Genomic DNA, 21209 nt, shown 5'->3' on the forward strand with positions numbered 1-21209 from the left:
AAACAATTGAAGATAAGCAAAGAAACAAGTGTAACAACTGAAGATAAGCAAAGAAACAAGTGAAACAATTGAAGATAAGCAAAGAAACAAGTGTAACAACTGAAGATAAGCAAAGAAACAAGTGAAACAATTGAAGATAAGCAAAGAAACAAGTGAAACAATTTAAGATAAGCAAAGAAACAAGTGAAACAATTTAAGATAAGCAAAGAAACAAGTGAAACAATTGAAGATAAGCAAAGAAACAAGTGAAACAATTGAAGATAAGCAAAGAAACAAGTGAAACAATTGAAGATAAGCAAAGAAACAAGTGAAACAATTGAAGATAAGCAAAGAAACAAGTGAAACAATTGAAGATAAGCAAAGAAACAAGTGTAACAATTGAAGATAAAGCAGATACAAGAGAGGCAGATACAAGGGGAGGTGGGAGTGACATTGGGGGGTGCTGGGGGTAAGTAGTCAGTCAGGTTGGGGGATGGGGGGAGGAGGAATAAGGGGAGGGGCGAGTGCGTGGAGGGCGTGGCTGGTCAGTAAATAATATGAGACATAAGGTACAATATGAGGGGCAGATAGAGGGGAGCTGGTGTGAGTCGGTGTGAGGAGCACGTGATTACTATTGGGCACGTGATTATTATTGGGCACGTGATTATTGGGAAGATGTTGGCGGTGATACGGCGCTGGGAGTAAGTTGGGAATAAGTTGGGGGAGTTACAGACGTGGCACGGATCCCAAGCACAACTTCCTCTCAGTCACTGCCTCTACCTGAATAAACCCCTCCGGCTTCGCTGATTGGCGGGTTGCGGGTCAAGGGCTGCTCTCATTGGTTGTCCGTTCCAGGCTTCGGGTTATGATTGGCGGCATTTAGTAGGCAGGGATATAAGCAAACGGGACGCCATTGGTGTTTTCTGTGTGACTTTAGGTAAAGTAACGGGATGCTTGTGCCACTGATTGGCTGCCTGGCCCTTGAACTCTCCCTCTAATTGGTTATGTCACTGTCTGTGGGCGGGAGCTGGATGCCCTGAGTGTCCCGGGGTCGGAATGCGACTGAGAGGAAGTGAGAGCCGGAGAGAGAGAAGGATGGAGACTCGCGCTGCTCTGGGCCTCGTCCTGCTCGTGCTGTGCGGCCTGTCACTGGGGGAGTCTGGGAGGAAAGAGGCGCTGCGGCCCGGTGAGTGACACTTCTTGTGACTCTGGAGAATCCGCTGGGGATAAACTTATTGTGGGGTCGGACTGTCACGGGGTCGCCTGAAATAGAAATTGCTATAGTGACTGTCCCACCAACCAGAGAGCAGAGAAATCCTTACACTTTATTGTTATTATTATCTCTCTCTCTTCCTATTGATCTCAACTGTCCAGTTACTATGGAGAGTGCCGCCCTAGCAACCAGCACACCCCTCTCTATATATTGCTTCTCATTTACACTTTCCACTCCCAGAACCCCCAGGGGGAACAAGTAGCAGCACATCCCCCACTCCCAGCCCTCCAGCTGCACATTCCTCCCTCCTCCTCCTCCTCCTCTGACTGTATCTGGGAATCTCACATTCTGATTGGCTGACACATCACAAGTATGGCCCCCCCCCAGTCACTGGCTGCTGCACCCCCTGATTCACCCAACACAGCCGGGTACTCAGTACTCATATAGCGGCTGCTGCACCCCCTGATTCACCCAACACAGCCGGGTACTCAGTACTCGTATAGCGGCTGCTGCACCCCCTGATCCACCCAACACAGCTGGGTACTCAGTACTCATATAGCGGCTGCAGGGGACATTTAATCCACTTGTATTTACTTAATTACCTGTTCCCGGGAATGTGAGGAGTCGAGATATCCAAGACCCCTGTATCCATTACTGACCCCCAATAACAATAAGGATCTGATGGAGCTGAACAGTCAGTGGGGGGGACAGGAACGAGAACAAAGGTGACACTGTCACTCTGTAACTGAATCACTGCTGTCAACTCCATTTATACTTCCCTACATGCACCTCTCCCGACACTGTAATCCTTACTATATATATATTTATTTATATTTATACACCAGAACCATGAATAACTTATAACATATGTCCTTAACTTACATTAAAGCTACCGAAAATTCTAATATCCTTATCATTTATAGTAGGGGGTACATTATCCCTTATAATACATGAGTGATACTCCGAGTTCCCTGTATAACTCAGCCTGCAGCCTTGTGCCTTTATATGGTCACAGAACAACCCCTCAGTGACTTCTAATATCCTTATCATTTACAGTAGGGGGTACATGATCCCTTATAATACATGGGTGATACTCAGAGTTCCCTGTATAACTCAGCCTGCAGCCTTGTGCCTTTATATGGTCACAGAACAACCCCTCAGTGACTTCTAATATCCTTATCATTTACAGTAGGGGGTACATTATACCTTATAATACATGAGTGATACTCAGAGTTCCCTGTATAACTCAGCCTGCAGCCTTGTGTCTTTATATGGTCACAGAACAACCCCTCAGTGACTTCTAATATCCTTATCATTTACAGTAGGGGGTACATGATCCCTTATAATACATGGGTGATACTCAGAGTTCCCTGTATAACTCAGCCTGCAGCCTTGTGCCTTTATATGGTCACAGAACAACCCCTCAGTGACTTCTAATATCCTTATCATTTACAGTAGGGGGTACATTATACCTTATAATACATGAGTGATACTCAGAGTTCCCTGTATAACTCAGCCTGCAGCCTTGTGCCTTTATATGGTCACAGAACAACCCCTCAGTGACTTCTAATATCCTTATCATTTACAGTAGGGGGTACATTATCCCTTATAATACATGAGTGATACTCAGAGTTCCCTGTATAACTCAGCCTGCAGCCTTGTGCCTTTATATGGTCACAGAACAACCCCTCAGTGACTTCTAATATCCTTATCATTTACAGTAGGGGGTACATTATCCCTTATAATACATGAGTGATACTCAGAGTTCCCTGTATAACTCAGCCTGCAGCCTTGTGCCTTTATATGGTCACAGAACAACCCCTCAGTGACTTCTAATATCCTTATCATTTACAGTAGGGGGTACATTATCCCTTATAATACATGAGTGATACTCAGAGTTCCCTGTATAACTCAGCCTGCAGCCTTGTGTCTTTATATGGTCACAGAACAACCCCTCAGTGACTTCTAATATCCTTATCATTTACAGTAGGGGGTACATTATCCCTTATAATACATGAGTGATACTCAGAGTTCCCTGTATAACTCAGCCTGCAGCCTTGTGCCTTTATATGGTCACAGAACAACCCCTCAGTGACTTCTAATATCCTTATCATTTACAGTAGGGGGTACATGATCCCTTATAATACATGAGTGATACTCAGAGTTCCCTAAAGAACCACTAAAGATGACAAGTTGGTGACACACACTGAGCAAATGTTTGGCCAGGTGTAGAGCTGGGCAGTCAGAACCCACAGTGCACACACAGCTGCTTGGTGCCCCAGTCAATGGGCTGTGCTAGTAATAAGAATTGCTGAGCCCCCATAGCACCCACCTTCCCCCCTCTCTGACCTGTTCTCTCTATTACACCCACATAATATATCAGCCAATCACATGAGCCGATGCTGCAGTCCTGTCACCTGAGGTTTTGTGCTATTCCCCTGCTATTGCTCTTATATTGGGGGGGGGGGGGTCAGTATCTGGGGGTTCAGGCACATCTGTATTACCCCAAAGCCTTTCCATGGAAATGAACAGGAATATCCCCCCCCCCAGTCCAGAAGGAAAACCATAATGTAACTATTAGTCCTTGTTATTATAGAGCCCTATGTCTCAATTAGGGTCCCAACTGATTGGGGGGGTCTCACACACAGGGTGCCTATAAGTTATATGGTCAGTGACCCCTCCCTGTGATGGGATAAGGGGGGTCAGACACAGGGTGTCTATAAGTTATAGGGTCAGTGACCCCTCCCTGTGATGGGATAAGGGGGGTCAGACACACACACAGAGGGTGCCTATAGGTTACAGATGAAGTGACCCCTATCCCTGATTATGCCACATATGGGGGAGTCTCCGAGGCTAAAGGCAGATCCGTGGCCCATTAGACTCCCGGGAATGAGACTAAACGTGGCAGTTGGGGCCGGACAAAGAAGCCCATTTATTTGCTGCACTGAGGCTGGAGGGATCCGATATCCAGTCTGGGGGAGGGGACACATGGGGGGGAGCAGCGGAGGATGGGGCAGGATGGCAGTTGGGGAGGAATTGTGTAATAAAGGGCAGATACTGGGGGGGAAGCTCTGCACTTGGGACAGACCATGATTGGGGGGAGCACAGGAGGGAGAGTGAGGCAGACAGAGAAGGAGGAGTTACCAGCGAGCGAGACTGATGGATAAAACAGCTGCACGGGGGGGGATATTCCTGTTCATTTCCATGGAAAGGCTTTGGGGTAATACAGATGTGCCTGAACCCCCAGATACTGCCCCCCCCCCCCAATATAAGAACTAGCAGGGGAATAGCACAAAACCTCATGTGACTGGACATGTGATTGGCTGATATATTATGTGGGTGTAATAGAGAGAACAGGTCAGAGAGAGGGGAAGGTGGGTGCTATGGGGGCTCAGCAATTCTTATTATTACAGGCACAGCCCATTGACTGGGGCACCAAGCAGCTGTGTGTGCACTGGGGGTTCTGACTGCCCAGCTCTACACCTGGCCAAACATTTGCTCAGTGTGTGTCACCAACCTGTCATCTTTAGTATCCTACCCCCCCCCCACCGATATGGGCACCTGGCAACAATACCCACATCACTCATGTATTATAAGGGATAATGTACCCCCTACTGTAAATGATAAGGATATTAGAAGTCACTGAGGGGTTGTTCTGTGACCATATAAAGGCACAAGGCTGCAGGCTGAGTTATACAGGGAACTCTGAGTATCACTCATGTATTATAAGGGATAATGTACCCCCTACTGTAAATGATAAGGATATTAGAAGTCACTGAGGGGTTGTTCTGTGACCATATAAAGGCACAAGGCTGCAGGCTGAGTTATACAGGGAACTCTGAGTATCACTCATGTATTATAAGGGATAATGTACCCCCTACTGTAAATGATAAGGATATTAGAAGTCACTGAGGGGTTGTTCTGTGACCATATAAAGGCACAAGGCTGCAGGCTGAGTTATACAGGGAACTCTGAGTATCACTCATGTATTATAAGGGATAATGTACCCCCTACTGTAAATGATAAGGATATTAGAAGTCACTGAGGGGTTGTTCTGTGACCATATAAAGGCACAAGGCTGCAGGCTGAGTTATACAGGGAACTCTGAGTATCACTCATGTATTATAAGGGATAATGTACCCCCTACTGTAAATGATAAGGATATTAGAAGTCACTGAGGGGTTGTTCTGTGACCATATAAGGCACAAGGCTGCAGGCTGAGTTATACAGGGAACTCTGAGTATCACTCATGTATTATAAGGGATAATGTACCCCCTACTGTAAATGATAAGGATATTAGAAGTCACTGAGGGGTTGTTCTGTGACCATATAAAGGCACAAGGCTGCAGGCTGAGTTATACAGGGAACTCTGAGTATCACTCATGTATTATAAGGGATAATGTACCCCCTACTGTAAATGATAAGGATATTAGAAGTCACTGAGGGGTTGTTCTGTGACCATATAAAGGCACAAGGCTGCAGGCTGAGTTATACAGGGAACTCTGAGTATCACTCATGTATTATAAGGGATAATGTACCCCCTACTGTAAATGATAAGGATATTAGAAGTCACTGAGGGGTTGTTCTGTGACCATATAAAGGCACAAGGCTGCAGGCTGAGTTATACAGGGAACTCTGAGTATCACTCATGTATTATAAGGGATAATGTACCCCCTACTGTAAATGATAAGGATATTAGAAGTCACTGAGGGGTTGTTCTGTGACCATTTAAAGGCACAAGGCTGCAGGCTGAGTTATACAGGGAACTCTGAGTATCACTCATGTATTATAAGGGATAATGTACCCCCTACTGTAAATGATAAGGATATGTGTGTGTGTGTATATATATATATATATATATATATGTATATGTATGTATGTGTAGTATATATAGAGGTAAGTGACTGTGTATTCTCCTCAGATAAGCTGCTGGTAGTGACGGTGGCCACTGAAGCCACAGAAGGCTACCTGAGATTCCTGCGCACAGCCCGACACTTTAACTACACTGTGAGAGTGAGTATCTGCTAACTGCCCCCCCTCATACTCCCTGCGCCTCCCTGTCCTCTAACTGCCACCTGTATCCTACTCCCTGTCACCCACACACTTAACTGGATCCCCCCAGCCCAAACATTGTCCGGTCCCGACTCAAGGCCACCCCCACAATCCCCGGAGGTTCGACCCACCCCTAGTCGTATATCCATCTCTTTCCTGTCTCCTCACACAGACTCTGGGTCTGGGGCACGAGTGGAAGGGGGGAGACGTTGCCCGCACAGTGGGGGGAGGACAGAAGGTGAGATGGCTCAAACATGAACTGGAGCAGCACAAAGACCAGGACGACCTCATCATCATGTTTGTGGACAGGTGAGTAATAGTGATCTGTACATGGGGCTCTTCATCCTTCTCTTCAGCAAGGTCCCTATCACATTCTCATCAGTCCCTGCCCCAGTGAGCTTACAATCTAAGGTCCCTATCACATTCTCATCAGTCCCTGTCCCAGTGAGCTTACAATCTAAGGTCCCTATCACATTCTCATCAGTCCCTGCCCCAGTGAGTTTACAATCTAAGGTCCCTATCCCATTCTCATCAGTCCCTGTCCCAGTGAGCTTACAATCTAAGGTCCCTATCACATTCTCATCAGTCCCTGCCCCAGTGAGCTTACAATCTAAGGTCCCTATCACATTCCCATCAGTCCCAGTGAGTTTACAATCTAAGGTCCCTATCCCATTCTCATCAGTCCCTGTCCCAGTGAGCTTACAATCTAAGGTCCCTATCCCATTCTCATCAGTCCCTGTCCCAGTGAGCTTACAATCTAAGGTCCCTATCACATTCCCATCAGTCCCTTCCCCAGTGAGCTTACAATCTAAGGTCCCTATCACATTCCCATCAGTCCCTTCCCCAGTGAGCTTACAATCTAAGGTCTCTATCACATTCCCATCAGTCCCTGCCCCAGTGAGCTTACAATCTAAGGTCCCTATCACATTCCCATCAGTCCCTGCCTCAGTGAGTTTACAATCTAAGGTCCCTATCCCATTCTCATCAGTCCCTGTCCCAGTGAGCTTACAATCTAAGGTCCCTATCACATTCTCATCAGTCCCTGCCCCAGTGAGCTTACAATCTAAGGTCCCTATCACATTCCCATCAGTCCCAGTGAGTTTACAATCTAAGGTCCCTATCCCATTCTCATCAGTCCCTGTCCCAGTGAGCTTACAATCTAAGGTCCCTATCCCATTCTCATCAGTCCCTGTCCCAGTGAGCTTACAATCTAAGGTCCCTATCACATTCCCATCAGTCCCTTCCCCAGTGAGCTTACAATCTAAGGTCCCTATCACATTCCCATCAGTCCCTTCCCAGTGAGCTTACAATCTAAGGTCTCTATCACATTCCCATCAGTCCCTGCCCCAGTGAGCTTACAATCTAAGGTCCCTATCACATTCCCATCAGTCCCTGCCTCAGTGAGTTTACAATCTAAGGTCCCTATCACATTCCCATCAGTCCCAGTGAGCTTACAATCTAATGTCCCTATCACATTCTCATCAGTCTCTGTCCCAGTGAGCTTACAATCTAAGGTCCCTATCACATTCTCATCAGTCCCAGTGAGCTTACAATCTAAGGTCCCTATCACATTCCCATCAGTCCCTGCCCCAGTGAGCTTACAATCTAAGGTCTCTATCACATTCCCATCAGTCCCTGCCCCAGTGAGCTTACAATCTAAGGTCCCTATCACATTCCCATCAGTCCCTTCCCCAGAGAGCTTACAATCTAAGGTCCCTATCACATTCCCATCAGTCCCTTCCCCAGTGAGCTTACAATCTAAGGTCCCTATCACATTCCCATCAGTCCCTTCCCCAGTGAGCTTACAATCTAAGGTCTCTATCACATTCCCATCAGTCCCTGCCCCAGTGAGCTTACAATCTAAGGTCCCTATCACATTCCCATCAGTCCCTGCCTCAGTGAGTTTACAATCTAAGGTCCCTATCACATTCCCATCAGTCCCAGTGAGCTTACAATCTAATGTCCCTATCACATTCTCATCAGTCTCTGTCCCAGTGAGCTTACAATCTAAGGTCCCTATCACATTCTCATCAGTCCCAGTGAGCTTACAATCTAAGGTCCCTATCACATTCCCATCAGTCCCTGCCCCAGTGAGCTTACAATCTAAGGTCTCTATCACATTCCCATCAGTCCCTGCCCCAGTGAGCTTACAATCTAAGGTCCCTATCACATTCCCATCAGTCCCTTCCCCAGAGAGCTTACAATCTAAGGTCCCTATCACATTCTCATCAGTCCCTGCCTCAGTGAGTTTACAATCTAAGGGCCCTGTCACATTCCCATCAGTCCCAGTGAGCTTACAATCTAAGGTCCCTATCACATGAATGTAACACCGACACTTTGTCATTGGCTCTAGTTATGATGTAGTGATATCGGGGAGCCCCACTGAGTTGCTGTGGAAGTTCCAGCGGTTTGAGCACAAGGTGGTCTTCTCTGCGGAGGGATTTTGTTGGCCTGAATGGTCCCTCGCTGAGAGTTACCCCCCCATCACTAATGGGAAGCGATTCCTCAACTCTGGAGGTATTTGTCTCTGCCCGTCTGTCTGTCTGTGTGTCTGTTCCTATTGGTGTATCAGGGTCACATGCACCTCACTTCTCCCTGTGAATCTTACTCTCCCTCTCCCCTCCTTATTCTCCTTTCTTTCCTTATTTCTTCTTTCTCTCTCCTCCCTCTTCTCTTTATATATTCCCATTTGCCTTTCAGTCTTACCCCCTGTCCCTTCACTTTTCATAGTGTTGCCATGGAGACACAGCCTGTCATTCATTTGTCCCTCTCATTACAGGGTTCATCGGCTTTGCCCCCCAGCTCTACCAGATGGTTCAGCTGTGGAAGTACAAAGACAATGATGATGATCAGCTCTTTTACACCAAAATTTACTTGGACGAGTCAATGAGAGTAAGTGGGAAGAATTCACTGTTCCCTCATATTCCTCCCCTGCTCTGGGTCTGTCTCTCTTTCTCTCTCTCATTCTCTCCCTCTCTCGCTGTCTGTGCTTCTCTATTTCATGAGCTTTTCTCTTTCTCCCCAGGAGAAGTTTGATATCACTCTTGATCACAAGTCAAACATTTTCCAGAACCTAAATGGAGCAATAGGTAAGTCCATGAGTATATATGGGAATCTTGTTTGCTTGGCTATTGTCACCTCACCCCTCTATTGTCACCTCATCCCTCTATTGTCACCTCATCCCTCTATTGTCACCTCACCAGGTTACTGAGTGGGGGATCAGTAACAATATATAAATATAAGTTGCTCTGTTTACTCCACTTATAGATGAAGTTGTGCTGAAGTTTGAGAGCAATAAAGTTCGAGCTCGGAATGTTGCCTATGACACTATTCCAGTTGTGATACACGGAAATGGACCCACAAAGGTACAACTTTATTGTCTCTCCTGTATATCATCCTCCTTGTTGCTTCCATTTCTTTGCACCCCCTCGGCTTATAGAATGGTGTGGGGTCTGCAGGCTTAAATGTAATGGACTGTGTCATGGAAATGTTGTGTCAGTGATTTTGGGGGAGAAGTTGGGAATATGCTGATGTGTAGGAGAAGTGCTTTGGGTGGAGCTCAGCAGAACATGAGTAACACTGGACAGAAATGTTAGAGGTAGAGTAAAATAAGTTGAGCACTCCAGATAAAAACACTAAAATTAGTAAAATAGACAGCTCTGAGCTTCTTGGGACAGAAAGCTCCACCCATGAATGGAAGTGTAACCGTACCCCCGTAAAGGATAAAGAAAGATTCTTTGTTTTAAGGAGAATTCAACCCCTCTTGATAGCGCTCTTGTATTATCTTTCACTAGTAGAGCCAGCTACAGACTATTGTATGTAACCCTGTCTGAGCCCCAAATACCTTACCAATAGTCGTGGGTACACATTACAAACACCTGCACTGTCTGAAGCACAGAGAGTCTCTACTGAAGTGCTGGGGAAAGAGGGAAGTATTGGAATGCGGAGGCCGAGAAGGCAATATGGCGGCCGCGAGGATGCGATACTGTGTGTTTCTGAGCACTGGTTGAGGTATATACACAAAGTTAGCCTTTCAGCTGGGGCCCTCAAAACACATGCACATATGGTGACTGAATGAGAACTTTGTGGAGGGTTGAATTCTCCTGTAAATGAGGTGGTGGGCCGCATTATTATTACTTTCTTCACCGAGGCTGTGGGCCAGTATACATTTTAAAACAGGCCGCATTTGGCCCGCGGGCCGGACTTTGGACATGCCTGCTTTATGTGTTTCCTGTCACCAAGAGACACTTAATCATAAGCCAACTTTCTTTAGACAAACAAGAAATATTAAAAAAAATTTGTGGTCAGGGCCCCTCATTAAAAAATATTGGTGGCTATTACCCCACATGGGGAAAAAATTGGTAGCCAGGGCCCCCCCCCACGTTATAAGAAAATTGGTGGCCAGGGCCCCCCTTAAATGTCCATGTAAAAAAACTTCCCCCCCAGAGGTTTAAAAAAAATTTGGTGCCCAGGCCCCCACCACAGGGACTACATAGGGTTACCTTTAGGGGGGCCCTGCCATGTTGCACTTACTTCATTAGTGGGGCCCACCTGCTGTCAGTGAGCTGCCAACTACAGAAGGGGGGAGGGGAGCACAGGTGGCTGCATTTCTTCCAGTGACAGCATTTTCTTCCCTTATTGGTCACAGAATTTCAAGTCCTGGTAAAGCTGCATAGTGATTGGATGAGCTGGAGGACAAGTTCAAACCTCAGCTATCCAATCCCTGAGCAGCTCAACCGGGACTTAAACTCAGTGACCAATAAGGGGAAGTAATGGACAGAAGATCCCTCCCCTTGTGCTCCCTCCCTGCCTTCCCCAAGTCAACAGCTCTCAGAAAGCAGGGGGGCCTGGCTAATCAAGAAAGTGCAGCGTGGCCGGGCCCCCCTAACCCTCGGGGCCCCTACAACTCTTCCCCCTCATGGCAGCCCTGCATATATGTCCAAGGGGTTCAACTTCCCTGAATTATATACATTGCCAGAGTCAACTAAGTAGAACATAGTGTTTGGGGGGTGAGTAGTGTAAGTTACAGTGTAAATTCAGGGAAACGGTGGTTACACTATGGGGAGGCAGTAAGATCAGGCTGTTTAGTTACATGTAGTCAATACAGTAAGTTCAGGGACAGTGGGTCACACAGTAGATACAGGGAGGGGGGGAGGTCAAGGACACTTATGTTGATTCTATGTAGAGGGAGGTCCACGTTGGTGGAATTGGATATAGAGACATGTATTTTCTTTTTGTCATTCAGTTACAGCTGAACTATCTTGGAAATTATGTGCCAAATTCCTGGACTCACGAGGGTGGGTGTGAAGTGTGTGACGATGATCTGTTGGACCTGTCCATGTTGGAGGTGAGATGTCATATTATACAGCTGTCACAGTTAGGGTTACAGTAGAACTGCCATTTACTTATCCAGAATTTCAAGTTTTTCTGAAATGAACTCATTTATTTTCTACAGTCCCTTCCAGGCATGTGACTTTACTAACCTGTAACAGATGTACATGATTATAACTCCACCCCCTGAGAAACATAAATTCGGGGTTCTGCTGTATATGGGTCCTCTGACATTACTGTTAGATTTGTATCTCTCCTCTCACTAAATATTTAGCCTCTGTATCTCTGCACCCCTAACCACCAAATAAATCCATATGTGCAGCTGTATACTCTAAATACACGTGTCTCCTACATGGAGAGACCATAGAAACAAGCTCTCGACTGTCTCCTGGTCCAATACTGCACTCTCTGTACAGCCCGTGGATCCCACACTGTCATATAGACTAGAGATAAACCTCAACAATTCCACCAGATTCACAGTCAGAGTATTGGGTGCCCTTCATTTAATAATTAATGGGGAGCTGTGCGGGGGTTTAAAGGAGAACTAAAGCCTAACTAAAGAAGTAGGTAGAAATGTTGTACATGATGTTTTGTGCTTCTGTACCAGCCCAAGGCAACCACAGCCCTTTAGCAGTAAAGATCTGTGTCTCCAAAGATGCCCCAGTAGCTCCCCATCTTCTTTTCTGCTGATTCACTGATTCACATGCTCTGTGCTGCTGTCACTTACTGAGCTTAGGGAGCCACTCACAATATACAGTACACATAGAATAGAAATGTCACAATATAAGGCTGATTAGTAATTAATACACATAATTACTACATGGCAGCACAGAAACCAGTGCAATTAGCATCAGAATTGAATAACCAGCAAACCTGTAGCATCAGCTTATATTACAGCCAGGGAAGCTCATTTTCTGCTGGATAATTAGTGACGAGCCCTAAGCTTAGCTTCTCAACAGCCAATCAGAGCCCACTGAGCATTTCCAAGATGGTGACCCCCTGTGACAAGTTTGAAGTCCTGGATCATTGCTGCTATTGACAAGCTCAAACTTTAGCCTCGTGCAATAAGTTTATTATATAAAATAGGACATTTTTAGCCTCATTCATTTTTAGGGCTTAGTTCTCCTTTAAAGACTTTCTCCGAGGGCTGTGATTTGAATAGAGAGAGATTTTTGGGTTGGGCCAAGTCCATGTGATGTATCACAACTCTCCTTGTGTCCAATAGGATGATGCATTGCCGCATGTCTTGCTGGGGGTCTTTATTGAACAGCCAACCCCATTCATACCCCAATTCCTGCAACGACTGGTCCAGTTGGATTATCCCCGCAACCGCCTGTCACTCTACATCCACAATAGTGTGAGTATCCCACAATGCACTGCTCAGGACTGACCCACTTGTATCCTGTGCTGACAATTCCCATGTAATGCATTGGCCACTGACTGTCATCCAATATCTCTTGTTCTTTTCTTTCTTTCATTCGGCAGGAGGTTTATCATGAGAGACACATCGAGGTTTTCTATAAGAAGTACAAGGACAGTTTCACGAGTATTAAAATCGTGGGCCCGGAGGAAGCCATGAGCCAAGGGGAGGCCAGAGACATGGGCATGTGAGTGCATTTCTCTTCTTATTCTCTGTTATTCACTAAGTGATTTCCCAGCCTGCATTGCTCTCGGGCAGTGTCTATTCCATGCCTTCTACTTTAAAGGGGTTGTTCACCTTTAAATTAACTGTTGGTATGATGTAGAGAGGGATATTCTGAGGCAATTTGTAATTGGTTTTCATTTTTTATTATTTGTGGTTTTTGAGTTATTTAGCTTTTTATTCAGCAGCTCTCCAGTTTGCAATTTCAGCTATCTGGTTGCTAGCATCCAAATTCCCCTAGCAACCATGCACTGATGTGAATAAGAGACTGGAATATGAATAGGAGAAGCCCAAATAGAAAGATGAGGAATAAAAAGTAACAATACATTTGTAGTAGGGATGCACCGAAACCCAGGTTTCAGTTTGGATTTGGCCAAATCTTTGTGCCCGGCCAAACTGAATCCAAATTTGCATATGCGGGGTGGGAAATCCGTGACTTTTTGTCACAAAACAAGGAAGTAAAATAATGTTTACCCTTCCCACCCCTAATTTGCATATGCAAATTGGTCTTCATTATTTACTTTTTTTAATAGATTTTAAATTATTTTCTCTTCTGAACCTTTCCAGCATTCAAATGGGGGTCAGTGACCCCATCTAAAAAAAAATGCTCTGTAAATCTACAAATTAGGGATGCATATGCAAATTAGGATTTGTTTCGGTATTCGGACACATTTTACACGAAGGATTCGGGGGTTTGGCCAAATCCAAAATAGTGGATTTAGTGCATCCCTAATTTGTAGATTTACAGAGCATTTATTTTTTTAGATGGGGTCACCGACCCCCATTTGAATGCTGGAAAGGGTCAGAAGAGGAAGGCAAATAATTTAAAATCTATTAAAAAAAAAAAAAAAAAGAAATGAAGACCAATTTAAAAGTTGCTTAGAATGATCTATACTATAACATACTTAAAGGTGAACCACCTCTTTAAACTGCTGTGAAACTGATTCTGATTGGCTCCCACTTCCCTTATGTGCAAAAGAACCATCACGTGGGTAAATGTGAGCTGCCCTAATGCAGAACAATAATGTATCCATAGAGAGGTCAAGGGCCTTTTTGGGGCAAGTTTAGGGGTGAATGGTTACTTACAGCTGCCCCAGTTTTATCCGTTACACACACTTCTGCCCATTTATTTGCCAAGTCTATTTCAATACATTGTCATTATTTTTATTTTTCCTTCCACGCAGGGACCTGTGCCGGCAGGACCAGACCTGCGACTACTACTTCAGTGTGGATGCCGACGTGGCTTTAACCAACCCAGACACCTTGTATATCCTGATCCAAGAGAATAAGTGAGAGAATGGGGGGGGGTAGATAATGAGTCAAATTTAACTCTTTGTTGTTGCTTTTTGTGCTTCTCTGGCTTCTTAACCTCTATAAGCCACAGGCAAGCGGCTCTATGGCAGAGACTTGGCTTCCTCTGCAACAGACTCTGTGCCACTGGCTATTTTATTGTAGAGTCACAGGTTTATTGGGGCTGGGCTAGGGGTTAGTTGAGGAGCCGGGGCCACTTGTTTATCCATTTGTCTCATATCATTTGCTTTTTAACAGGAAGGTGATTGCACCCATGGTCTCTCGCAGTGGCAAACTCTGGTCCAATTTCTGGGGAGCCCTGAGCCCTGAAGGCTACTATGCCCGGTCTGAAGACTATGTGGATATTGTCCAGGCGAAGAGGGCGTAAGTGCAACTCCCAGCATCTTCCATAAGTCACCCTGCAACTACTTCTGTCTGTGTCATTGTATCACCCTGCAGGGGGAGGGACTCTCCTTCTGTCTGTGTCACTGTATCACCCTGCAGGGGGAGGGACTCTCCTTCTGTCTGTCTCACTGTATCACCCTGCAGGGGGAGGGACTCTCCTTCTGTCTGTGTCACTGTATCACCCTGCAGGGGGAGGGACTCTCCTTCTGTCTGTGTCACTGTATCACCCTGCAGGGGGAGGAACTCTCCTTCTGTCTGTGTCCCTGTATCACCCTGCAGGGGGAGGGACTCTCCTTCTGTCTGTGTCACTGTATCACCCTGCAGGGGGAGGGACTCTCCTTCTGTCTGTCTCACTGTATCACCCTGCAGGGGGAGGGACTCTCCTTCTGTCTGTCTCACTGTATCACCTTGCAGGGGGAGGGACTCTCCTTCTGTCTGTCTCACTGTATCACCCTGCAGGGGGAGGGACTCTCCTTCTGTCTGTCTCACTGTATCACCTTGCAGGGGGAGGGACTCTCCTTCTGTCTGTGTCACTGTATCACCCTGCAGGGGGAGGGACTCTCCTGTCTGTGTCACTGTATCACCCTGCAGGGGGAGGGACTCTCCTTCTGTCTGTCTCACTGTATCACCCTGCAGGGGGAGGGGCAGCCTATAAGAGAAGAGAGGGTTACCATTTTATTTCCTTGTTACTAGTCACGTGATTATTTCTTTATTTCAGGGGAGTCTGGAATGTACCATACATTGCCCACGTTTATCTAATTAAGGGGGAGACACTGAGGGCTGAACTATCAAACAAGAATATCTTCACGTTGCCACAGATGGACCCAGATATGTCTGTGTGTAAGAGCATTCGGGACAAGGTAACACTCAGTCTTTTCTACTTTCCTTATGAGCTGCAGCGACCCCCTCCCCCATATTCCTATAGGTTCAAAGCTGCTGTGGCAGCAAATCCCTCCCCGTCCGATTGTAGCTCCTCCCCTGGCGCTGAGCTGCTGTTCCGTTTCAGAACGTGTTCCTGCACATCAGTAACAGAGACGAGTTTGGTCGTTTGCTCTCCACCTCCAAGTACAACACGTCCCGCCTGCACAACGACCTGTGGCAGATCTTTGAGAACCCCGTGGTACGTGACTCTATAAATTTATTTCTTTTTCTCGTTAGCGATTGGTTCTACTGGGGGCGGGGCCTAACAGAAGTGCACGCTGGGAGTACATAATGTCCTCCTTGCTTTTCAGGACTGGAAAGAGAAATACATTCATGAAAACTATTCCAAGATCTTCGAGGAGGATTATTATCAGCAGGTAATAATCATCACATTCCTGGCTCCGAGTATTTAGCCACAACTCTGTGCCGGTAGCCATGGGGCGGAACTGAATGAAGTTTTGGAATTGTCTGAGCATGCATGCTGCTACTTGGGGTAACTAGCTCTGCATTTATACACTGGGCTATTATGGAACATTTATTTATAATGATAAACAATAGAGAACACTAATCCAGCCAATAATAACCCTGCCTATAGGTGTATCTGACATACAGACTCCCCAGCAGACGCAGTTTCAGTGGTGGGTGCAGCCCTCAAATGTGTCCTCCACTTTGCTACATGGTGGGAAATCTCCAAACAGAAGAAATAGTTGAATATTTTGCTGGTCGGCGTACATATATAGTCATTCTACACGGGGGGGGATTTAAAGGGAAAAAAACAAAATCCTGTTTTTACTTTCTTTAATGAAAAAGAAACCTATCTCCAATATACTTTAATTAAAAAATATGTACCGTTTTTATAAGAAACCTGACTGTATGCAGTGAAATTCTCCCTTCATTTACTGCTGCGGATAGGAATTGTCAGACGGTCCCTAACTGCTCTGCAAGGAAACAATCATACTTATGAACAGCAGGGGGAGCCCCCGCCTTACTTCCCAGCCATGCAGAACTCAAGCAGCTTTGTTTGTTTCCCTGTAGAGCAGTCGGCGACTGTGTAGAGATTTGTATTGGATTTTATTTTTGCCTTTACATCCCCTTTACTGTTTCCAACTCCAGCTGCAGGGACAAAGATCATGGAGCCAGATTTAAACAGATAAACTGGGATTCTATTTGGAGGATTATTTTGCTGCAGCCACTGGTTCTGCAGAGTTGGAGAAAGTTTATATTAAACAATACAAAAACTATAAAATCCACATTAGATCACATGACAACACAGGACCCAGTGCAGTCTGTATATTCTGATTATTAATCAGTCTTGTTGTATCGGCTTCTGGCAGATATTATTTGACTTGTGCTGTTTTGATCATTTATGACGATCCCTAAGCAGCCCAGATCACACTGAGCATGTGCACAGTCTTGGTCTTGCAAAGATGTATAACAAAGTTACAAGATGGTGACCCCCTGTGGCCAACTTTGAAAGCATAAATCATTTGTTTGATTAGGTTTGTGGTGCAGTAAGTTCATGTTCAGTGTCGGTCGGTATGTGACAGGGGTAACCCGGGCTACAGATCATCTTCAGTCACATGTTCATGTCATTATTAGACAATTCCAGAACTAGTCGCTGATTCATAATTAAATGAACAGAGAATTGGCAATGAATGGTCCAACGCTTGGGACACACAGACTCCTGTCTCAGCACATGAGGATTTGTTATTCACCAGAAATATCCCTTTAACTGTGATTCATATTGCTAATTAAAGGAGCACACCCAATCTGCACTTCTTTTGCACCGAGCTGTTGCATTAAATGTATTAATTAGACATCACCTACATCTAAGCCTCTGCTTTCACACACGCCTGTATCACTGACTCTACTCACAATTGCACATTGTCTCTGTATGTTAGAGGAGACATTTTGTGTAAAAAATAAGAATGTGCCAGTACATTAGACTCATTTAGATATAGAAGAATTTTGCTTAAAAAGTAGTGTTTCAGGCTGATTTATTGAATATTTCTGCAAAAACCCTAATAATCCCTCCCTTCTCTTCCACTTGCTGCTCCCTGAATTCCCAGGCTGTGCACTCAGCTCACTGCACTGTAGGACAGGAACCAATCAGCAGCTAGCAGGACCTGATAGGGAACTGAAGCCTGTCTGTGCTTGTGTGACTGCAGGGCTGTGATTGGCTGTCCCCTCCTACTGTGCTTCTGGCAGGGACACGCCCACCCCTCATTTCAAACCAGAGAACATCTATAGGGAGCTCCAATAAAGGGGCTATTTTTAAAGATAATATTAATTTTTAGCCCCATGTAAAAGCAACACCATATATTACTTATAACTGCCTACACAATTAGGGTTTTTTCATTTATCCTATATTTATCCTCACTCTGTTTAACTAACAAATGCAACACCACATACAGTACCACATCTCTCACCCACTCAATTCTGATCTCGCCCACACCTTGTGTCTTATTCCCTTCCCTTTAGATTGTAAGCTCTTTGCACGGGGCCTTCCTCACCTTTTTGTACCGGTATTGATTGTGATGTATGTAACTCCATATGTTCTTTGTATAGAATTCATGTGATTTAGTTGTATAAACACGTTTACTTTACAGCGCTGCGAAATATGCCGGCGCTATAGAAATAAATGTTAGTAATAATAATAGTATACAAAATACAGAATTTCTAGCCTTATTTTATTTTAGACTTTACTTCCCCTTTAATGCTCCTTGCCCACCTCTGCCCAGTTTGAGCGGCCATGTTGTGTGTCTCCCGCAGCCGTGCCCAGACGTCTACTGGTTCCCCGTCTTCAGTGAAGTGATGTGCGACGAATTTGTGGAAGAGATGGAGAATTTTGGCCAGTGGTCCGGTGGCAAGAATCAGGTGAATGGGGTTTCCAGTCAATCAGATGTGGTTTAATTGTCTGTTCTAGTCTCACACTCACAGTTCTGGCTCTTCCCAGGACCAGCGGCTAGCGGGCGGCTATGAGAATGTGCCCACTGTGGATATTCACATGACTCAGATTGGCTACCAGGAGGAGTGGCTGAAGTTCTTACAGGAATACATCGCTCCCGTCACAGAGAAGCTCTTCCCCGGCTATTACACAAAGGTTAGTGGCTAGTGGATCCGCTGGCAGGCCCAGGCACTGGCCACACACACTTTGGGCATCTCTTCCCCAGTCAATCACGTGTAATGGCTCCATCTGTCGCCAGGGAAAACTGCAGCTCACACAGGACTGGTCCTTTTTATATTTTTTTCCCCCCAATAAACCATTTCCCGAAACCATTTTGTTCAGGCGCAAGAAGCCTCCCAGACATTGCGCAGTGATGGAGGTTTATAGCAGCCTTGACTAACTAGTGGTTTCTCCTCCCTCTGAACTGCCAGTAATTGTGTCTTTCTTGTGACCAGGCCAAGGCTCTGCTGAATTTCATTGTACGATACAGACCTGATGAGCAGCCCTCGCTCCGACCCCACCACGACTCCTCCACTTTCACCGTCAACATCGCCCTCAACAATAAAGGGATCGACTATGAGGTCAGACTTTAGCTACTAATCCAGTTCTGATTGGGGATGAGCTCTACTCTTCCCATCATCCTCTTCTCTCCACTCATCTGTCTGTGCACCCCAGCCTTTCATTGCCCATAGGGCCTCCCCAATAAGCCTCTTCTCTGTCGCCTGTCCCCCAAAGCCTCAACCTCTCCGCCCATTACCTTATTGTCTACCACACACCCCTCTTTCTCCCATGCCACTGGTTTCTCCTTTAAGCCTTAGACCCTATAGTACTGCGTTTTTCAATGTTGTCTCTTCCACCCTCTCTCCTTAAAGGAGAAGCAAACCCTGCATGTGGCTAAAAATGTCCTATTTTCTATAGTGAACTTATTGCACGAGGCTAAAGTTTGAGCTTGTCAATAGCAGCAATGATCCAGGACTTCAAACTTGTCACAGGGGGTCACCATCTTGGAAAGTGTCTGTGACACTCACATGCTCAGTGGGCTCTGATTGGCTGTTGAGAAGCTAAGCTTAGGGCTCGTCACTAATTATCCAGCAGAAAATGAGCTTCCCTGGCTGTAATATAAGCTGATGCTACAGGTTTGCTGATTATTCAATTCTGATGCTAATTGCACTGGTTTCTGTGCTGCCATGTAGTAATTATGTGTATTAATTACTAATCAGCCTTATATTGTGACATTTCTATTCTATGTGTACTGTATATTGTGAGTGGCTCCCTAAGCTCAGTAAGTGACAGCAGCACAGAGCATGTGAATCAGTGAATCAGCAGAACAGAAGATGGGGAGCTACTGGGGCATCTTTGGAGACACAGATCTTTACTGCTAAAGGGCTGTGGTTGCCTTGGGCTGGTACAGAAGCACAAAACATCATGTACAACATTTCTACCTACTTCTTTAGTTAGGCTTAGTTCTCCTTTAAACTTTTCTCCTGTCTCACCCGGTGCCCCTTTTCTCTCCCTCAGGGCGGTGGCTGCCGCTTCCTGCGCTACAACTGCAGAGTGGAATCACCCCGCAAAGGTTGGTCCTTTATGCACCCCGGTCGCCTGACTCATTATCACGAGGGTCTCCCCACAACCAGAGGGACCCGCTACATCATGGTCTCCTTCGTAGACCCTTGACCCTACCAGCACCCCAACCCTGGACTCTTCTCCCCTAAACTGCCAGTCAGTGATGGGGTCCCTGTGTATCGCCCACAAGGAGCCGGACGACTCCATTCACTATAATCAGGGGGAGCTCCTTTCCTCGGTACAAGGGGATTTTCTGTTTCGATGTTCTAATCAGTCCTTGGGAATCTCTCAGTATTCCCTGTTCTTGGAAAGTGGGGAGTCACTGGGGAAGAGCAGTCAGTCACACACCCCTCTCATTTGTCCTACTGGGATGTGGGGGCCACTGGTTTAACAGTCCCACCCGCCCAGAACCCTCATTGTGTCCCCTTTGTCTCTTTGACCCCCACCATCCTACAATGGACTTGCCCAATCAGCAGTCACATGACCGTTATCTGCCTTAATTATAACAAATATTTTACTACAAAATGAATGAGATGCAGTGGGAGGAGCATGAGGGAGAATTGGGGGGATAGGAAAGGGGTTCATTAAGTAATTGGGGTAGAGATCATTGCGCTGCTTTATTGCTGAACCAAAGCGATTTGCTGCCTCCTGTACAAAGTGCTTTAAATTATTGGCTCCGCCAGGTAACGAGTGTAATGATTTATTAGTATTAGCCGCACTCTTTTGTAAGGTTTCAATAAAAAATACTCCAAAATCCACTTTCCTCCTGCGGGTGGCGCATGTTTCACTCGGTCAAGTTCAGCCACAATGATTGGGGCGCCCCCTAGAGGTTGTTAGGCATCAGCCCTGGAATAATTGCCACTTAG

General features: G+C 45.8%; 1 protein-coding gene across 1 annotated transcript; it reads left to right on the top strand.

Moving 5' to 3' along the window:
• Positions 1-1047: 1047 nt before the first annotated feature.
• Positions 1048-21106, top strand: plod3.L (procollagen-lysine, 2-oxoglutarate 5-dioxygenase 3 L homeolog). The gene is given in 19 exon segments (NM_001086977.1): positions 1048-1165; positions 6114-6205; positions 6417-6553; positions 8598-8761; positions 9024-9136; positions 9270-9333; positions 9512-9609; positions 11490-11591; positions 12801-12932; positions 13061-13182; positions 14402-14506; positions 14766-14891; positions 15631-15772; positions 15919-16032; positions 16145-16210; positions 18606-18710; positions 18790-18936; positions 19236-19361; positions 20299-21106. Coding segments are annotated over 19 exon segments (2202 nt in total). The 5' UTR covers positions 1048-1074; the 3' UTR covers positions 20455-21106.
• Positions 21107-21209: the final 103 nt, after the last annotated feature.

The sequence above is a fragment of the Xenopus laevis genome, chromosome 3L (assembly GCF_017654675.1).
Source record: "Xenopus laevis strain J_2021 chromosome 3L, Xenopus_laevis_v10.1, whole genome shotgun sequence".
In the NCBI taxonomy this organism is placed as follows: domain Eukaryota; kingdom Metazoa; phylum Chordata; class Amphibia; order Anura; family Pipidae; genus Xenopus; species Xenopus laevis.